Source organism: Anopheles funestus, chromosome 3RL (assembly GCF_943734845.2).
Source record: "Anopheles funestus chromosome 3RL, idAnoFuneDA-416_04, whole genome shotgun sequence".
NCBI lineage: Eukaryota > Metazoa > Arthropoda > Insecta > Diptera > Culicidae > Anopheles > Anopheles funestus.
This window is the reverse complement of record NC_064599.1, coordinates 31,339,992-31,359,324: the sequence shown is the minus strand read 5'-3', so window position 1 is coordinate 31,359,324 and position 19,333 is coordinate 31,339,992. Positions and strand designations below refer to the sequence as shown.

Genomic DNA, 19,333 nt, shown 5'->3' with positions numbered 1-19,333 from the left:
CATGTATCTATTTATACTATTTAGTTCGGGGCTCACCAATTTCAAGTTTTTTAATTCATTTGACTAGTTTATTGGTCCGATTACAGCATGAAGTAAGTTTGCAAACATATTTTCCCAGTAAAGGAGAAGAGTGTTAATTTTGGACCGTCAGACATTCCTGTTTGGCAATGTAGCAATTATCAGTACGTACTGTACTGTGAGTATAATAGCCAACAGTTGCCAGACTTTCAGCTGATAAAGCAGCATAACTAACTTGTACACTCACTAGCGCCTCACACTCGTATGAATGAAAATAAAAAACACCACACATTAAGCATCTCTCCCAGTGCCCAAGGTCAATCAAATGATAAATTTGAAACTTTCTCTATGAGCGGCGGACATACATATATAAAAAGGTCTGCATTTAGTTGACCGCTTCATTGTTACAGTTTAGCCAGTGTTATCAACATGGTCAAGATCAACCTTCTATTTCCTTTGACCCTGTGTTGTACCATCGTTGGTGTGCAATGTACTTTAACTCCAGATACAATGAGTGTTGCACAGGGAGGTTTCGCTTTCGAAATGATCATGACCAAATTGAAACTTCTAGAGGATCGTTGGGCTGAGAAAGAAGAACAAATGGAAAAAAGATTAAGCGATTTGAAGTGTAGTGTGGAAACCATCATGCGGCAAAAGAACGATTCAAGCAGAGTGAGTGATAATGTGTATCGATCCTGCGCCGAAGTTCCCACTTCCGGAATATACAACATTCAACCGGAAAAGCATTTTAAGCAATCAATAACCGTGTCTTGTGATCAAGAGTATGATTCGGGTGGATGGACTGTGATACAAAATCGCTTTAATGGATCAACGAACTTCTTCCGCAACTGGAAAGAATACAAGAATGGGTTTGGAAATCTGGACGGTGAGTTCTGGTTGGGTTTGGATAGCATTTATCAGTTGACAGTGTCGGGTCCACATGAGCTGATAGTGCTGCTGGAAGATTTCGAAGGCAATAGGACGTACGCCAAATACGATCTGTTCGAGATTGGCGATGAGGACGAAAAGTATGTATTGAAGAAGCTAGGCGAATATTCGGGAACAGCTGGTAATGCTTTCGGTGGCGCAAAGGACATGAAATTTTCTACATTCGATGCGGATAATGATATATGGGAAAAGCAGTGCGCAGTTACGTTTACTGGTGCCTGGTGGTACAGTAATTGTCATGGAAGGTACGTCAGTAATTGTTTAAGTGAAGGAATGGCTTTACCAACCGCATTCTATTTACAGCAATCTCAATGGAAAATATCTTCGCGGAGAAACGAAAGAATTCGCAACTGGGATGGTATGGAGCACTTTCCGAGGGCATCATTATGCACTCAAAACTTCAAAAATGATGATAAGACCAACGAAGGTTTAGTTCACAATTGTTTAATAATAAAAAGATATAAAAATTTATGAAAAATTTAAGATCTTTTTTTTTGTGGGAATTATTATGTCAAATAAAGCTCTCATAAAATAAATACCATATCTTATCCATTGCTACGTATTGTTGATTATTTTACACGGTTATAAGATGCGATGAGCAAGTTCTAAGGTTTATATGTATTCCAAAATCATTATTATCGTTTTCTAGCAAATACAGGTTACTCAAACACTTTGTTGATTTGAAGGGTTTCTCGGAGTAAATTTCAATTATTCCTGGTCGGCGATTTAGCGATTTATCAACAGTACAACTCTTGTAATACGGGTAATAGTTGACATAATTTCACCAGATAAAGCAGTATCATGAACTTCTATACTCAACGTCATCGCACACTGAGGACGTTTAATATAAATAAAGAGAATTATCAGACAGTGAACATTTCTCATATTGCCCATGGTCAATCAAAAGATAAGTTTGATATTTTCTTTGAACTGCTGACGGATATATAAAGTTCTACATGCAGCTGCCAGTTTTATTTTTACAGTTTTGCCAGTGATATCAACATGTTCGAGATCAGTCTTCTCTTTACGTTTACTCTGTGTAGTACCATTGTTGGTATAAAATGTGATTTAACTCCAGATACAACGAGTGTAGTTCATGTTGGTTTTGCATTCGAAATGATCATGACGAAACTGCAATTTCTACAAGATCGTTTCACTGAGGTAGAAGAGCAAGTGGTAAAAAAGTTAAGTGATTTAAGCAGTAGAATGGAAAACATCATGCAACAAGAAAATCCAACGGCGTGTATTATAATGCGTACAAATCTTGCGCCGAGGTTGCCTGGTCGGGAATATAAAACATTCTACCGGATAAAACCTTCAAGAAACCGATAAGCGTGTTGTGCGATCAAGAGTACGAATCGGGCGGATGGATTGTGATTCAACATCGTTTTAACGGATCGACGAACTTCTATCGCAATTGGAATGACTACAAAAATGGGTTTGGAAATTTGGATGAGGAATTCTGGTTGGGTTTGGAACGCATTTATCAGTTGACAGCTTCACGACCGCATGAGCTGGTAGTGCTGATTCAAGATTTCAATGGCAATAAGACGTACGCCAAATACAGCAATTTTATGATTGGTGATGAGCGTGAGAAGTATATAATGAGGAACCTTGGCCGATATTCGGGAACAGCTGGAAATTTTTTAGAGTACTTTAAGGACATGAAATTTTCCACATTCGATGAAGATAACAGAATGGTGGATAGTAATTGCACGATTCTATATACTGGAGGCTTGTGGATAAACGATTGCAGTTCAAGGTATGTTAGATCTTGGTATTGTGAGGGATAGTAATAGTTTTATAGTTTGCATTTCATTTACAGCACTATCAATGGATTGTATCTTCGCGATTCGAGATTTCAAACATCGAAAATGATGATATGGCCAAAGAAGGATTAGTGCATCACTTTTTAATAAATAAATGAAAAGCTCACGTACAATAAATACCATAGCGCAATACAATACAATAGAATAAAATCATAAACCATGTTTCTGATCTTACCGTCAGTATAAGCGTTAGTGTACATCAATTTCAAGTATTTCTATATATTACAATGGGCAAAATTTCCATGAGATACTAGTAATTTGACATGCGAACAATGTTTTTATTGTTTTTATTGTTTTTTTTATTATTACATGCATCTGCCATTTAGGCTAAACAATGATCCTAACCTATTATAAACCTAGAACTAATACTAAAAGTTAATACTAAAAATTAACAATGAAAATTAACAATACTAATGTAAACTCAAAGCGGAAGTGAAGGAAAAGGATAAAACAAGAGACAAGGAGGGGTGTTTAAAACACGAGTACGAAAGGAAGCAAGAGAGGAGTTAAAATCAAAATCGTCGTAGAATCGGTTGAACCACCTGAAGCATGAAAGGAGCGGATCGTTGTGGCAATAAAGTTTCTGTTTCGTGACGAGGACGGAGGGAACGGGAGGGAACATATAAACATACAGAAGCAAGCAATTCCGGAGCATCAGTAGAACCTCTTAATAAGCCACCAATGAAGCAAGCTTGGGCCAAGTGACGTCTCAAAGTTAAAGAGTCCAGCCCAAACAGAAGACATCGTGTTTCATATGGCGGAAGAGAAGAAGAACCAAACAATCGTCTATACAACACTCTGGTGAAGTGCTTCTGTGATTTTTCGATTCTGGTACACCTATCATTGCCATAAGGGCACCAGACAACACAGGCGTACTCCAATACAGAGCGAACTAAACAACAATACAGAGATCGTAGGCATATTGGGTCCTTGAAATCCGAGGTGACACGAAGGATAAATCCACGGGTTCTGTAGGATTTCGAAAGGACTTCATCAACATGTAGCTTGAAGTTTAACCTATCATCAAGTATTACCCCAAGGTCACGAATAGACGAAACACGAACCAGTGAAACATTTGAGAGAGAGTAATTATAAGGAATAGGGTTACGAGAATGAGTGAAAGAAATAATAGAACATTTATTGGGACATAATGAAAGAAAATTAGACGAGCACCAGCAAGAGAAAGAATTCAGATACTGCTGGAGAAGATAGCAATCGTCTAAGGAGGAGATAGCATAAAAGATTTTGATGTCATCAGCATAAAGGAGATAACCATCCGGAGGCAAAACATTACAAACATCAATTACAAACAAAGCAAACAGGAGGGGACTGAGTACACTACCTTGAGGAACACCAGAAGAACAGTTAAAACATCTAGATACATAAGGACCAATTTTTACGCTGCATTGACGATCTTTTAGGTAAGAAGATAGCCAGACAGTTATTGCCTTACCAAAGCCCAGTTTGGATAGTTTAGCTAACAATAGCTCATGAGAAAGACTATCAAAAGCTGCACGGAAATCAGTGTATATGGTGTCCACTTGTAACCCCGCATCAAAATTGCGGAAGATCTTGGCAACAAAACACATGAGACTGGTGGAAGTAGACCGGCCCGGCATAAATCCATGTTGTTTAACGCTGATGAAAGAACTAGCGCTATACTGGGGTAAACAGATAATTCGAGAGTTTTTGCCGTGGCACACGTTTTTGTTATTCCACGGTAATTTGGTATAGACGATCGACAGCCTCTTTTATGAATTGGAAAAAGCCAACATGATTTCCACGGAGTAGGAAAAGAGAGACAAATTAAAAAGTCTTAGTAGGACTGGAGCAAGAGGATCACGACAGTTTATCAGTACAGACGCAGGAATGCCATCAGGACCTGGAGAATAGGAAAGTTTGAGTTTATCTAATGCACACTCAATCATTTCACTGGTAATTTCAAGTTTAGCTAGATCAACAGCATTATGTGGTGTAAAAGAAAGAGCTAAATCTAAAAGATTCAGGTCGCGGAGAGGATCAGCAAACATGCCAGAAAAATAATCAGCAAACAATTCATACACATCAGTGTTAGTAGTAGCTGAGCGTTACTGAACGAATTAAATTCGTTTCTCCTCGGTACCTGACTCCAGCTTTACGGTACCAGGTATCTGACTGCAGTCCAACTTTATCAGTTAATTGATAATTGGATATATTGGAAACAATTACTGAGTCGTGACAATATTGACTTTTTTAGCAGGCACAATTACAAGTCAAAACAACGTATGCAACGGCTGTAGACAATTCCCAAAAGGCATGTTTCTATAGGACATTTATTTCTAGAAAAGTTCATTTAACAAATTTTAAGTTGTTAACTGTTTCTGAATGATGATAAGCTGCCGTAAAATTGGACAAATTTGAGCAGTAGAAGACATTTGTTTGGAAACAACACATTATAACTGCATGGAAGTTAGTATTTTTTGTTCTATTTTCTGTATAAAACGTTTATGCAAACAGTCTGTAAGGAAATAGAGCAAAACGAACCACAAAGTGAGCAGTACGGTCTGGTCGTTTTGCATGAAATAGAAAACAAGAAGTGCAAATTTCTCACAGTGTTCAAGTTCAAACAACAGATACAACTGTTTCTAACTCTGTGGTTCTAAGGAAAACAGAAAAAAACAACATTCCACTGTGCAAATTTCACACACTGTTCAAGGTCAAACAACAAATACAATTGTCTGTATTGGCTTTCTAGCCGCGTACCACTTGCTTCGAAACGTGTAGCGTTACCATCCAATGCGTAATATTACGTTCGAATTACATGCCGTTACCATCGTAATGTATAACGGTCTTTTGACTAAAATTGAAACAAGCGAGGAAAGCCTGGACCTGTTGCTTCCGCAACCTAAGGTTGAAGTGAAAGTGGCAAGATGTAATCCCAACCCAACCCATTAATCTACCATTATTAATTGAATTAAGAAACATGAACTTTTTTTTCAACAAAATTAATTTCTAATAACTATAAGCAAGTATTACCTTACCTATATATCTATAACAGATCGTTCTGACCGTCCCAAAGGACAAAACAGCCGCCTCCGCCGGGATGAGTTTAGTGGCCCGAACACTAGGCGACAAATGAAGCGTGCAAAATATAAAATCAAAATACAAGACAATTTGCTAGTTGACAAGAAACAAATTGAAAATAAAATGCTCTAGCTGTAAAACATCCAATAGCATTTCCGTTCGTTTCGCTGGTAACGGCATTCGTTGCAAATGTAACGCCACACATTTCGATCGTAACGGTTCGTGATTCGAAACAAGTGGCACGTAGATTGGACATGGCTGGTATAATGTTGTTTAGAAGAAAGCATATATAAGAAGGTCTACTGTTGGCTGCCAGTGTCACTGTTACTGTTTTGCCAGTGTTATCAACATGTTCAAGATCAACGCTTTATTCGCATTAATTCTCTGTTGCACCTTCATTGGTATGCAATGTGATTTAACTGCATCTTCATCGTGTCCATCCCAAGATGGTTTTGCTTTCGAAATGTTCATGCCCACTATGAAATTCCTAGAGGAATGCTGGAATGCAAAGAGGATTAGAAGGTGAGTGGTTTGTGGCGAAAGGTGGAAATCTTCCTGCAGCAAGAAATTTATCCATGCAACGCGTATGATCATGTGTACAGATCTTGTGCCGAGGTTCCCTGTTCCGGAATATACACCATTCAACCGGAGAAGCCTTTTGAGGAACCGATGACCGTGCTGTGCGATCAGGAGTACAATAAAGGAGGATGGATCGTGATTCAACATCGCTTCGATGGATCGATGAACTTCTTCCGCAACTGGAAAGAGTACAAGCATGGGTTTGGAAATTTGGATGGTGAGTTTTGGTTGGGTTTGGATCGCATTTATCATCTGACAGTTGCACGACCACATGAGGTGGTATTCCTACTGGAAGATTTCGATGGCGTAAAGACTTTCGCCAAATATGATCTGTTCGAGATTGGAGATGAGGACGAGAAATACGTATTGAAGAAGCTAGGCGGATATTCGGGCACGGCTGGCGATTCTTTAGGTATTGCTAATACCATGAAGTTTTCCACATTCGATTCGGATAATGATACGTGGGAAAAACAGTGTGCAGCCGCATTTACTGGTGCCTGGTGGTACAGCAATTGTCATTCAAGGTATTTGAATGTTGGATTATATGAAGAAACGGCTATAAATTTATTGTTTGCTTCTCATTTACAGCAATCTCAATGGAAAATATCTCCGCGGAACAACGGCAGAATATGCAACTGGGATGGTATGGAAAACGTTTCGCGGGTATTATTATTCACTAAAAGTTTCAAAAATAATGATAAGACCAAAGATGCCTTAGTTGATTGATGATACAATATCCTTCAACGCATAAAACGTCGTTATTTAACGAATAATTGAAAGCAGGAAAAACGAATACCCAATAAACCATTAAAAAGAATTAATAAAGGTTTACTACATTGATGTTTGATGACTACAGATTGTTTTTAGTTTTTCTCTTTGCAGAACGGATCATTGTCGGGTTTGTTAGTTGTGTTGGTTTTGCTACTTGAATTGAATCTATTAGCTATGGCATATGTCTTCGTAAAACACAACCACAGGGTTCTTGTCTGTTTGGAATGTGTAATCTGAGCGTTGCTACTTTGCTAGTTCGTCTTCAAAGTTCTGGCCGTCCAATCCACCTCAGAAACTCCTTATCAACTGCCTTAACTCATACGATTTAGTATGTAATTGTACGTATTATAAAACCGTAACGGCCCAGTGATCTGGTCCAGACCCTGTTTCAAATCCCATCCGGACCGTACAATTACTGACCCCGTAGTAAGGAACGACTATCCTGCTACGTGGTAAAATAAGTCTGGCCGTTCTAACCAAGCTAAAAAAGACCCTCCAAAGGCATTTTAACCAAAACACAGGAAGGCACAATCTGGACGGTGAGTTCTGGATGGTTTGAATCGAATTTATCAGTTGACTAAGATTTCGAATGCGATAAGACTAACGTCAAGTAAGATCCGTTCGAGATTGGAGACGAGAACCAAAAGAATAAAGTCATAAAAGCAGGTAAATATTCGAGGAGTGCTGGTGTTTCTTTCAGTGGCCCAATAGACATGAAATATGCAACATTTGATTTGAATAATAATTGATGTGGTTAAATAATGGTGTGAATACGATCGATCGCAATCATAAGTCCATGCGGAATTGTAACATTAATGTGTTTTATGTGTTAGCCTTAGGAGATTGGCAAATTTTTTAGATTTTTTGTTCTAATTTTATTTATTTATTTAATTATTTTCAATTAAAAGCATTATTTGAGGGAAAAGAAACTTATTGCAACAAATTCGCATTAAAATATATCAAATATATAAATTTTGCCAAATTGCTCAAAAAATGGTAAGAGGTAAGCCTTAGGAAATTTTCGAGTTGAAGTTTTTTTTTAAATTTTATTTTGTAATTTTCTATTCATTTTTTGATTTATAGCATTATTTGAGTGAAAAGAAACTTTGCGCAATAAATTTGCATTAAAATATATCAAATTATAAATGAGGAAAAAAATGAGGAAAATTTTACGTTTTCTCAAACAGGGTATGGAACTTGGTACCTCGAATAACTTCTGGCACAGACATCTGAGAGCATGGCCGTCCAAGAAGAAAATATAGCCAAGGATGCCATCTATCGACCACAGGTTAAAGATTGGCGATCCGTTGGATACCGACCGAGTTATAGGTAAAACTTGGTGCAAAAATGAGGAAAATTTTACATTTTCACAAACAGGGTATGGAACTTGGTTCCTCGAATAACTTCCGACACAGACATCTGAGGACATGGCCGTCCAAGAAGAAAATGTAGCCATTGATGCCATCTATCGACCACAGGTTAAAGATTGGCGATCCGTTGGATACCGACTGAGTTATAGCCAAAATTTGGTGCAAAAATGAGCCTTATGAAATTTTCGAGTTGATTTTTTTTAATTTTTTTTTGTTATTTGTGTTTTAATTTAAAGCATTATTTGAGTGAAAAGAAACTTATTTCAACAGACATTTTCTGAGGCCCTATCTGCCAATCCTCTGAGCCCCTAAAACTCGATGGTTGCGATGACCCGGTTGGAGGGTAGGAGGGTTGTTTGGGACCTCAAAACAGGGCCGGGGTCCCACAACCGACGCAAAAAAAATAATTGAAGTGTTGCAATATTGTAAGACATACATATTGAATTTTAAAAGCGCCAACAATTTCGGGCCCTTTGTGTCTCGGGACCACCGCGGCCGCTTAGTTTGCGTAGTGGATGATCTGCCTCTGAAAGCAGCATAATGAACTTGTATACTCAATGAAGTGGTACCGTCGTAAGACCGTTTTATATGTGTAATAGTTTTACGGTCGCGTTGTAATAAGATCACCCGCACTCTCCTCATTAGGCATGTCGCGTAAACTCGCGCTCACACTTTCCGTGTGGTGGGGGTCAGTAACATTACCTTTGTCATACGTTAAGCCTTTTTACTTCAACTTGATCGCCCAGGCGATCATTTGGAAATGTAGAAGATATTTCCTTTACTGGAGCGTTGGAGATATTCAGACCTTACCTTGGGTTCGGGAGACACCCAAAGCTCTTTAAAAGAAAACTAAAAGAAAGGTTTTGGAGATATAAAACTTTAAACAGAAAATTACATTTTCCGTCTTGAATATGTTATTGGTTTCGTTCGATCCGTTGGCTTCAAGTTACAATTATCGATTGATCAATATCAATTGCGGTTCGAAGAAATACTAAAGATGTATGCTTAATTATCATTCTTCGATTCGGTATCCATCGATGTTTGGTTCATTGTTATCAATTCTATATTTGTGTGTCTTGCATAAAATCGATCGATGCTATGCCGGCTTGAAAGATGTCTTTCCGATTTGTTTATTTGCTAGAAATTTGTCACGCTGACCGGTCGTGCTGATTTATTATAATACTTGCTTGAATTATGGGTAGATTTATTTGTTCACTGGATTGCGACCAGTTGTTAAGCTGTTGAGATTGTGCCTTTTGGTAAAATACGCGTTGCTGTTTCCTGTTTATGCATGTGCGCTTTCTCTGTTCAAAATGATACGGTACAATGTACTCGTGTTGTGAACTGTTTATCAATTATGCTACACATGAATGAAAGCAATTATCAGACAGCGAACATTTCTCACATTGCCCATGGTCAATCAAAAACTGTGTTTGGCTGTCCCTTTTGAATTAATGGCGGGTATATAAAGTTTTACATTTAGCTGCCAGTGTCATTGTTACAGTTACACCAGTGTTATCAACATGTTCAAGATCAACCTTCTATTTGCGTTTACTCTGTGCTGTACCATTGTTGTTATACAATGTGCTCCAACTACCGATACATCTAGTGCTGTTCAAGGTTTCGCTTTTGAAATGATCATGACGAAGCTGCAACTTCTAGAAGATCGTTCGACTGAGAAAGAAGAACAAATGATAAAAAGGTAATTGGTTTGAACGGTAAAATAGAAACTAATAATGAAAAAGAAGAAACATTCAAACAAAGTGCTTGACAATGTGTACAGATCCTGCGCCGACGTTCCCTCTTCCGGTATATACAACATTCAACCGGAAAAGCCCTTCAAGGAACCGATGAGCGTACTGTGCGATCAAGAATATGATTCTGGTGGTTGGATTGTGATTCAACGTCGCTTCGACGAATCGACGAACTTCTTTCGCAATTGGAAAGAATACAAAAATGGGTTTGGAAAATTGGATGCTGAGTTTTGGTTGGGTTTGGACCGTATTTATCAGTTGACCGTATCACGACCACATGAGGTGGTATTCCTACTGGAAGATTTCAAAGGCAACAAGACGTTCGCCAAATACGATCTCTTCGAGATTGGAGACGAGAACCAAAAGTATGTAATCACAGAACTAGGTGGCTATTCCGGAACGGCTGGCGATTCTGTCAATGTTCATAAGGGCGTGAAATTTTCCACATTCGACGCGGATAATGATGTGGTCGACAAAAATTGTGCAATGACAGAAACTGGCGCGTGGTGGTACCGTGAATGTTATCCCAGGTACATTAGTAATCGATTCCTTGTATATACATATAGTGATATTCTTACCATTGCCATCCTATTTACAGCAATCTCAATGCAAAATATCTCCATGGTGTCGGTGGATATAGGTCTGGATTATTGTTCATGTTTCGAGCGCATAACTATCCAAAATCTACAAAAATAATGATAAGAACAAAGAATCATTAGGTAATCGTTTTTGAATGATCCAAACGATGTAAAGAAAGAAAACGTAATAAACTACACAAAAAGTATGTTTAAACTACTGATGGCCGAAAACCTCGGGTTGGAGATTAACGAGGCAGAAACCAAATTTATGGTTGCAATAGTAGCGTCGTTGATAAACACGTCGTGGCTTAAGCAGAAGTGACATACAGATGATGGTAACACGGTGAGCACCGGCAACGACATTGATGTTCAGATCAATGCTATCGGCCAAGTATGAGGAAACTTTTGCACTCGAAATCAAAAAAGAAAGATTTTAGATTTTAAAAATGTTAATTTTAATTTTAGTTAACAAAGGCTCGGTTAAAGAGCAACACAACGCATCTAATGGCTGTGGACAAACTCCAGGTTGTACAATTCCTAAACGTGATTCCTACCCACGAGTTGAAAAGTCTATTTTCATTTATGTACTAGTTTTGCTACAGTCCATTACAGTCTGGTATTCGTCGATCAAAACTTCCATTGAAGCATGATCCCTTTATCAGATGAGCAGTCAGGGTAAGTAATCGCCATGCATGAATGTAATGTATTTTTAGATTTTATACGTATGCTAAACGATGAATTATAGTGCTCCAGGAAAGAGAGATTGTTCCAACGCTCCGTTGATTTGAAGCGTTTCTCAGTACAAGTTATTAATATTAATTCGGTATCAGATATTCATTTTCGTCAAAGTAACAACTTATCAGCAGTACAACTCTTGTAACACGGTTGATAGTTGCCATACTTTCTCCAGATAAAGCAGCATAATGAACTTGTATACTCAATGTCCTCGCACACTGAGGCCTTTTGATATAAATAAAAGGAATTATCAGACAGTGAACATTTCTCACATTACCCATGGTCAATCAAAAGATAAGTTTGATATTTTCTTTGAACTGCTGACGGATATATAAAGTTCTACATGCAGCTGCCAGTGTTATTGTTGCAGTTTTGCTAGTGATATCAACATGTTTGAGATCAGACTTCCTTTTATATTAACTCTGTGTAATACCATCGCTGGTATGCAATGTGCTCTAACTGCCGATACATCTAGTGCTGTTCAAGGTGGTTTCGCTTTCGAAATGATCATGAATAAACTTCAAATTCTAGAAGATCGTAGCATTCGAAATGAAGAACCCATGGTCAAAAGGTAAGAGGATTGAGCCGTAGCAACGAAACCATAACGAACAAATGAAACAGTTCAAACAAAGTGTGTGATAATGTGTATAGGTCCTGCAATGGTGTTCCCTTTTCCGGCATTTACAACATTCAACCCGTGAAAACCTTCAAGGAACCGATAAGAGTAGTTTGTGAACAAGATATTGAATGGGGCGGATGGATTGTAATTCAATATCGCTTTAACGGATCGACGAATTTCGAACGTAGTTGGCAAGATTACAAGAATGGGTTTGGAAATCTGGACGGTGAGTTCTGGTTGGGTCTGGATCGAATTCATCGTTTGACAGCTTCACGACCACATGAGCTTGTAATGCTACTGGAAGATTTCGATGGCAACAGGACGTACGCCAAATACGATCAGTTCGAGATTGGAAACGAGAAGGAAAAGTATGTATTGAAGAAGCTAGGTAATTATTCGGGAACGGCTGGCGATTCTTTCAGTCGCTCGAAGGGTATGAAATTTTCCACATTCGATTCGGATAATGACATATGGGTAAACAACTGTGCAGCAACATATTCTGGCGGCTGGTGGTTCCGTAATTGCCATTTTAGGTATGTTAGCAAGCGATTGTATGGAGATAGCGCTGATAGATTTAACATTTGCATCCCATTTACAGCCATCTTAATGGAAAATACCTTCGAGGAAGCACAGAAGTACTTTCAACTGGAATGGTATGGAGCAGCTTTAAAGGGCAGCAATATTCCCTAAAAACTACAAAAATTATGATAAAACGTAGTAGGAGTTTAAATTATTGGTGAACAAATATATGTCAACATATGAAAGATCGCAATTGGACGCTCAAAATGTTCAGAGGCGGATCGCTCCTAGGAGCGGACTATGCGGGGCTGAGAAGGTCCCGGATTTAGAAAGAGCTCTGTAAACCGATATTATTAATAAGTAGCAAAATCATATTGTTAGTTTGTTATCGTCGTTTCTTATTGTTCTTTCTGTGTTGTAAGTTGATCACAAAAAATCCGAACTAATGCCAGGGATTCCAAACGGATTCCAGTTTAGGAACTGGAACTTAGGAGCATTCGTTTCTGAACACTTTCGTTTGGAAAAAAGGAAGTACGGAAAAGGGACCCTAAAACTTCCCTCTTTCAGCCCCCTTTCTGTATTTTCAACTATTACCCTCAGGGCGTATGAAGTGTTTGATTCGCCACTAGAATTGATGCAAACAAAATAAAGGAAATCTTATAATTATTTCAACGGTGTAAAACCATAGTTTCTTTTAAAATAGTGGAAAAATAGTAAAATCAGAGAAACAGATTTTAAATACCCTGAGCATTATTACGTTCATAAAATATTGCTCATTGTTTTAATTGGTTTTCATTATATTTCTTCACATCCGAAAACGGAAGCTTGGCAATTTACTTTTGCTTACCGAGCTTGGTGACAAAGATGTTTCAATTTATTGAAGATTCGAATCGATGTTTATCCCTTTTCGCAAAATGCGCTAATAAGGTAAAAATTGTTTGGTGTCGTGTTCAGCCTATATGATGAATGTATTAAAACTCCCCAACTAAGTCACTACAGACGTGTGTTGTCTGGCACTTTCCTAATGCAGCACAACAAACCTCTTCTTTTGGGTCATTTCAGGTCACTTTTTGTCAATGGAAATTGGTTCCATTAGATATAAAATGATCAATATTAGGTATTAATTGATATGTTTTATGATGGATCCTTTTATGCCTGAACAACGCCATGATTACTATGATAATAACGTCGATAATTTGTCCATCAACTTCGATTATTTGTATGGTTGAATCAACATTTTTTGACAAGCAAAAAGTATTTAATTTATTTTTCCTAACATAAATCTAAAGCTAATTGGTGATGAAGTAAATAAACCATATTGTTAACCATGTTAGTCCAACTAAGTAGAAACACTAATGAAGATCTACATAGTTATGTTTTAGATTTTTTATTTTTATTTATTTATAATTCATGATGACGGCTTCGGCCGTATTGTCAGCCTCTGGAGCTGAAGAAGTACATTTTTCACAAGGCATTTCCTCCTTGTATTTTACCTTATCCCGGGCATACTCGGTTGTGATAGTGCGTTTTGTGGATATTGCTGTTGTTGATGGTATTGTTGTTGTGGGTTGATTTGTCCGAAGTCCTATTGCTTTTTGTGCGTATTGTTGTTGAATCCATGTGGGTAATTGTCATACTGGTTCTATTGTTTGATGGTGGTGCTGGTGAAAATGGTGAGTGTTGGTGTTGGTGAAAACGGCACCAATAGCGGTCTTGTCATTCGTTGCGGGGGGCTGCACATGACTGTAACAAACAAACAACAAATAGAAATTTGTGGACAGCACAAAACACTCGGTCTGCCTCCCTTTTGCGGCTCTGGTGTTATCCTCGAAGACGACTGTTTCCTCAACGGCTTGGCTAAGGCACTACAAAAAAACATGTAAGGACGAATACAACACAACGGATAACAATAGGAGAAAGGGGAAGGAGGGAAAGTGGGGATAGGATTCAAAGGAGAAGACCGTTGTCCCTGTCGAAGCGGAAGACAAGTCTCATGTATTCCAGGTCCCTACAAGCCAAAACATCTCGGATCGGTGTATCCGGCTGTCTGCCGATGGCCCCAAGTGCGCTTATCAAGCTGGGTCTCGCAGCTTCGAATTCCACGCAGGACCACAGAAGGTGATCCACATCGTGGAATCCAATACCGCAGCCACAGACTTTCGTCTGAGCCGGATTAATACGCTGTAGATGTGCATCCAGAGCGAAATGATTCGACATGAGTCGAGACATCATCCGAATGAATGCACGATCTACAGAGAGCCCACCGAACCAAGGCCGCAGGGACACTTGCGGAGAGACCGAGAAAAGGAACCGCCCGAGTTCATCCGCTTCCCACATGCTCTGCCAGCGAGACAGGAAAAGTTGCTGTGGGGAACGAAGGAACTCTTGGGATGAGATGGGTCGGTCGTAAAATGCGCCCTCTCTGACGCCTGTTTTGGCCAGTGAGTCTGCCTTCTCATTGCCGGGAATTCCGCAATGAGAAGGGACCCAAATTAGCGAGATTCTGTACGCCTTGTCGAACATTGAGCCAAGAAGTTCAATGATTTTTATGGTAAGGTAATCCTGACTCTTAACAGCCCTTGGAGTTTTCAGTGCTTCAATAGCGCTAAGGCTATCAGTAAAAATGAAGTACTGGTCAGGGGGGCTCGCTGCTATTAGCAATAGTGCGTAAAAAATTGCGGCGAGCTCAGCTGTAAACACAGTACATGGCTGCCGCAATTTAAAGAAGGCTTCGGTAGTCTCGCTAAAAACACCGAAGCCAGTGCCCTCCTCAGAGGATGATCCATCAGTGTAAAACTGGTTCATTTTGTCTATATGGCCGTACCTATTCACGAAAATGCCCGGCACTACCCTCGAGCGAAGATCATTGGGAATGACCTTGACCTTTCCTCACGCAACGAGGAATCTGTACTAACAATAGAACTGTAGCACTCAGGAAGGGCAGCACGGTTTACTGCTTGTGGGGCACTAGGATGGACTTGTAGAGCAACAAAATCATTATATATGTTAATGATTTTGCTCTTAGAACCTGCCTCTATAAGCGCTATAAAATTCTCTATGATCAAGGGATTTGATACTGAAGAACGGACTAGAAGGCGAAGCGACAGCATTTCAAAACGTAATCTTAGCGGCATCACTCCGGTCATCACTTCTAGGGACATGTTGTGTGTTGATTTCATGCTCCACAGTGCGAGTCTAAGACCACGGTACTGAATACGCTCCAGTTTAAGTATCTGCGTATTTGATGCCCAATGGAAGCATATGCTTCCATATTCCAATACGGATAACACCGTAGTCTTATACAGTCGCAGGACATCAGTTGGGTGTGCGCCCCACCAGAATCCTGTGACTGTCCTTAGAAAGTTGATTCTTTTCGAGCACTTTTTAATAAGGTATGTGATATGAGTTATGTTTTAGATAATAGCTCAATAATATTCTGCAGAAAAACACAATTAATAATAACCTTTTTTCTACTTCAATCATGTAAATTATTTTAATACTTTAGCTATCATTGTGTAACTTTTAATGATGTTTCTTCGTATTAGTAAATTAAATATTGAATATGTTTAGTTCAGAATGGAGGACGAAACTAAAAAATCTCAACTAAAGCTTTTTGGTATCTTGATACAGTCAACAAAAAGCATCCTTAAGTAAACCATTCTGAACCGGTTCCAATACCCTCCATCACACTGTGTGAAGGTGAAAGAAAGAAACAACAAAAAAGCAAAACGATAGACAAAATCTTTGTAGGTGTTTCCGTTCCCATACAATGGGGTGATGGGTGCGTCATATACCAGGCAGACAGGTGGAACTGCGTCTCGGTGCGCTACGCATGTATACGCACATGTGTGTATTAGCGTGTGCTTTAAGGGGTGATTTGGGAACAAAATAAACATCCCTTTTTAAAGCTTTTCACATCCGGCACAACCGGCATCCGGTAGTGCTTATGTGGTGTTGGATCTTCTTCATCGATGCGGGATGAGATTGTCTCGTCAATATGTGTAGAAGGTGATTCAAAAACACCTTCCGGTCTATTGAAATCTTGTTTGCCAGCCGACGGGTTGAAGGGAACGAGTATCATCCAGTCGCAACACAAGTGCTATCTCAATGTTCCTGCTGTTTGCTATTTGCTTCCTCTAAGTGCTGCAGAGCGAAAGGTAAACAAGTAATATTCATCACACTTTGATTTCGGGATGATTGAATCATAAATTACGTTGGTGATATGGAGGGTAATGAATGATGTTTTTGTTTCCAAAAATGCAAAAATGTAAATAGTACAATGATATAAAATTTATTTAAGTATCATTGGCGAAACGCCCTCTATTCGCTTCCTGTACGACAGAATGCATTCAGCGTTTTAAAGACAATGGTTTCTTCTAAACACTTCTGTGCGATATCGCACAGACTGTGTTCTGATGTACTTTCCCAGTAAAATATGGGTCAAACGACGGAACACAAAGACTGGTTCCGAATCGTTGGAATGAAAAAAAATTCAATTTCTTAAGTCAATATATTCTATGAAACGCTTCTGTTTGAATTTCGAAGCCAATGGAAACTGGTGACGATCGTGACCGGGTTCCCCTTGAACTAGCAACGTGAATAAGCAAACAGATGATTCCCGAGAGACTGATCGAATCGAACGCTTGCCCGGGAAAAAAGGGGAAACAAGAAAGAAAAAAAAGAGATTTCCCAACCGATGATACACTCACCCAGTCGCTAAAACGGATACATACGAGTATGGTTTGCGGGCCAAATGCAAACCAATGCAAACAAGAAAATTGAATCAGGAAGTCCTGTGCCCAACACCCTTCATCCACACGCGAATGCCATCGGAAGGGTCGGATCGAGCCGTTTATTTATCCCCTTCAGCTCGAAGTCGTTAGTTTGGCAAGATGGTGTGTTAAAAATTGTCGTAGGTTAATCGAATAACTGCATAAGCGAACATTTTCCATTGTACATTTTAAGCCGCGGCTTTGGACATATATCACATAGACAAAATCATTTCTTTACTGTGGTCAAGTGGGAAATAATGTGGACCAATACAAACAGGATATTTTTTAGAAACATTCTTGTAGAACCAGCCAAACTTCCCTTTGCCCTTTAACACTATGTTTCAAAATGAAAGATTAGCAGCGGACATTTTGTATGTCTTAACATAACCAATATTTCCTTAACAACTCTTGACATTTATCGTAGAAGCATTCAGTCGGAAGCACTCAATGCATTTTTGAATAGATTACAGGAAGCCATTTGAATCAGGATCAGGAGGATCAGGTGTTGGTAGGAAAACCCTTCAAAGACTTTAGCGATAGTTCGCTGAGGTTGAACAAATTCTAACTAATTATTGTTATTATTATTATTTATTGAGTATTACGGGCTATGCTGTATTGTCGAGATAATTCTAACTAATGTTAGCTTAAATTTTAGCGAATAACAACATGAGCATTGGTTGACCATTTTACTGATAAATACTATCAGAAGATTGAATACTAATAATTTTAATATTTTAAAGCGTGGTGAATGAACGGAGCGGATGTAAATTCTCACTGTGTTTGTTGTTAGTTCGTGTTCCAACTCATGATCCGGCAATCTTGACTTTGTTCGTTTCCCAGACGCTATTGGCTATCGGTTGGATGCTATTTGTTGTGTAAATATTTTTTTTCCTAGAAGAAGATTTTTTTACACATGAAAATAAACAAAATAAAATAATAGTTGATGCATTTATTATCTAGCAAGTTGGTAAATTTTACTCGCAAAGCTGCAGATGGAGTCATGTACATCGGAGTCATGTACATGTAGATCGGACCCCGTTGCGAGCTTTCCGGTTTTTTTTCGCTTATCGATAAGTCGAGCTCGTGCTCGTGCGCGTGCGCCATTGGGTGTGCCTTGCAATGAGCGGAAATGTTGATTTAACAAGCCGCGTGTAACCCCATCACTAAACGCTTAGCAATTGTCGCGTTTGCGCACGCGATTAAGAACAATTTTGCGAATCTCCATATAAAAAAATGCGAAAAGTTGCTATACGTGTATTTTCAGCAAAAAATCGCTATTCGAAGCGCGACTTGACGCCATGACAGTTTTCTGTAATGGCGGCCAGGATAGCTCGATTTTGCTGGCAATAACAAACACATTTTCAGTTTAAAAGTTTAAAAAAAATGAGTGCCTTTTTAGTTTTTTTTAATTTGAAAATCTCGTAAGGCTATAATGACCTTATAATTTTGTTGAGTAATATAGCAAAATTTATAAAATGATGTATTGTAATGCAAATTTGTTGAAATAAGTTTCTTTTCATTCAAATAATGCTTAAATTAAAAAAAAACAATAAAAAATAAAAACGAAATTGAAAAAATTCTATATATTTTCCAATCTCCTAAGGCTATAGCCTTAGCTTTTTTTGCTGGGAAATTTAGAAAAATTTATAAATTGACGTATTTTAATGAGAATTTGTTGAAGAAAGTTTCTTTTCGCTCACATAATTGATGCATTGGTCATGTATTTATTACTGGTATGTTGAATTTGCTTCAATAATGTTGGTATAAACAACGCGATT

General features: G+C 38.6%; 4 protein-coding genes across 5 annotated transcripts in view; 3 read left to right on the top strand and 1 right to left on the bottom strand.

Moving 5' to 3' along the window:
- Positions 1-19,333, bottom strand: part of LOC125770927 (Down syndrome cell adhesion molecule-like protein Dscam2) — a 369,720-nt gene that overhangs the window by 51,215 nt on the left and 299,172 nt on the right. The window lies entirely within an intron of this gene.
- Positions 3-1,446, top strand: LOC125770992 (ficolin-1-like). Its single transcript, XM_049441162.1, has 2 exons — positions 3-1,211; positions 1,270-1,446. The coding sequence occupies exons 1-2, from the start codon at positions 448-450 to the stop codon at positions 1,397-1,399; spliced, it is 894 nt and encodes a 297-aa protein (XP_049297119.1). The 5' UTR covers positions 3-447; the 3' UTR covers positions 1,400-1,446.
- LOC125770998 (microfibril-associated glycoprotein 4-like) lies at positions 1,985-13,437 on the top strand. 2 transcript variants are annotated; one of them, XM_049441169.1, is made up of 5 exons: positions 9,467-10,280; positions 10,362-10,862; positions 10,931-12,216; positions 12,297-12,797; positions 12,863-13,163. In XM_049441169.1, exons 3-5 carry the CDS (start codon positions 12,035-12,037, stop codon positions 13,002-13,004), a joined length of 825 nt encoding a protein of 274 aa, XP_049297126.1. In that variant the 5' UTR covers positions 9,467-10,280; positions 10,362-10,862; positions 10,931-12,034; the 3' UTR covers positions 13,005-13,163. The 2 variants fall into 2 exon arrangements, with proteins under 2 accessions (XP_049297127.1, XP_049297126.1); XM_049441170.1 differs by lacking the exons at positions 9,467-10,280; positions 10,362-10,862 and adding an exon at positions 1,985-2,051 and having other exon boundaries at positions 12,118-12,216; positions 12,297-13,437.
- On the top strand, positions 5,749-7,268 carry LOC125771001 (ficolin-1-like). The gene is made up of 3 exons (XM_049441174.1): positions 5,749-6,380; positions 6,461-6,961; positions 7,026-7,268. Exons 1-3 carry the CDS (start codon positions 6,208-6,210, stop codon positions 7,153-7,155), a joined length of 804 nt encoding a protein of 267 aa, XP_049297131.1. The 5' UTR covers positions 5,749-6,207; the 3' UTR covers positions 7,156-7,268.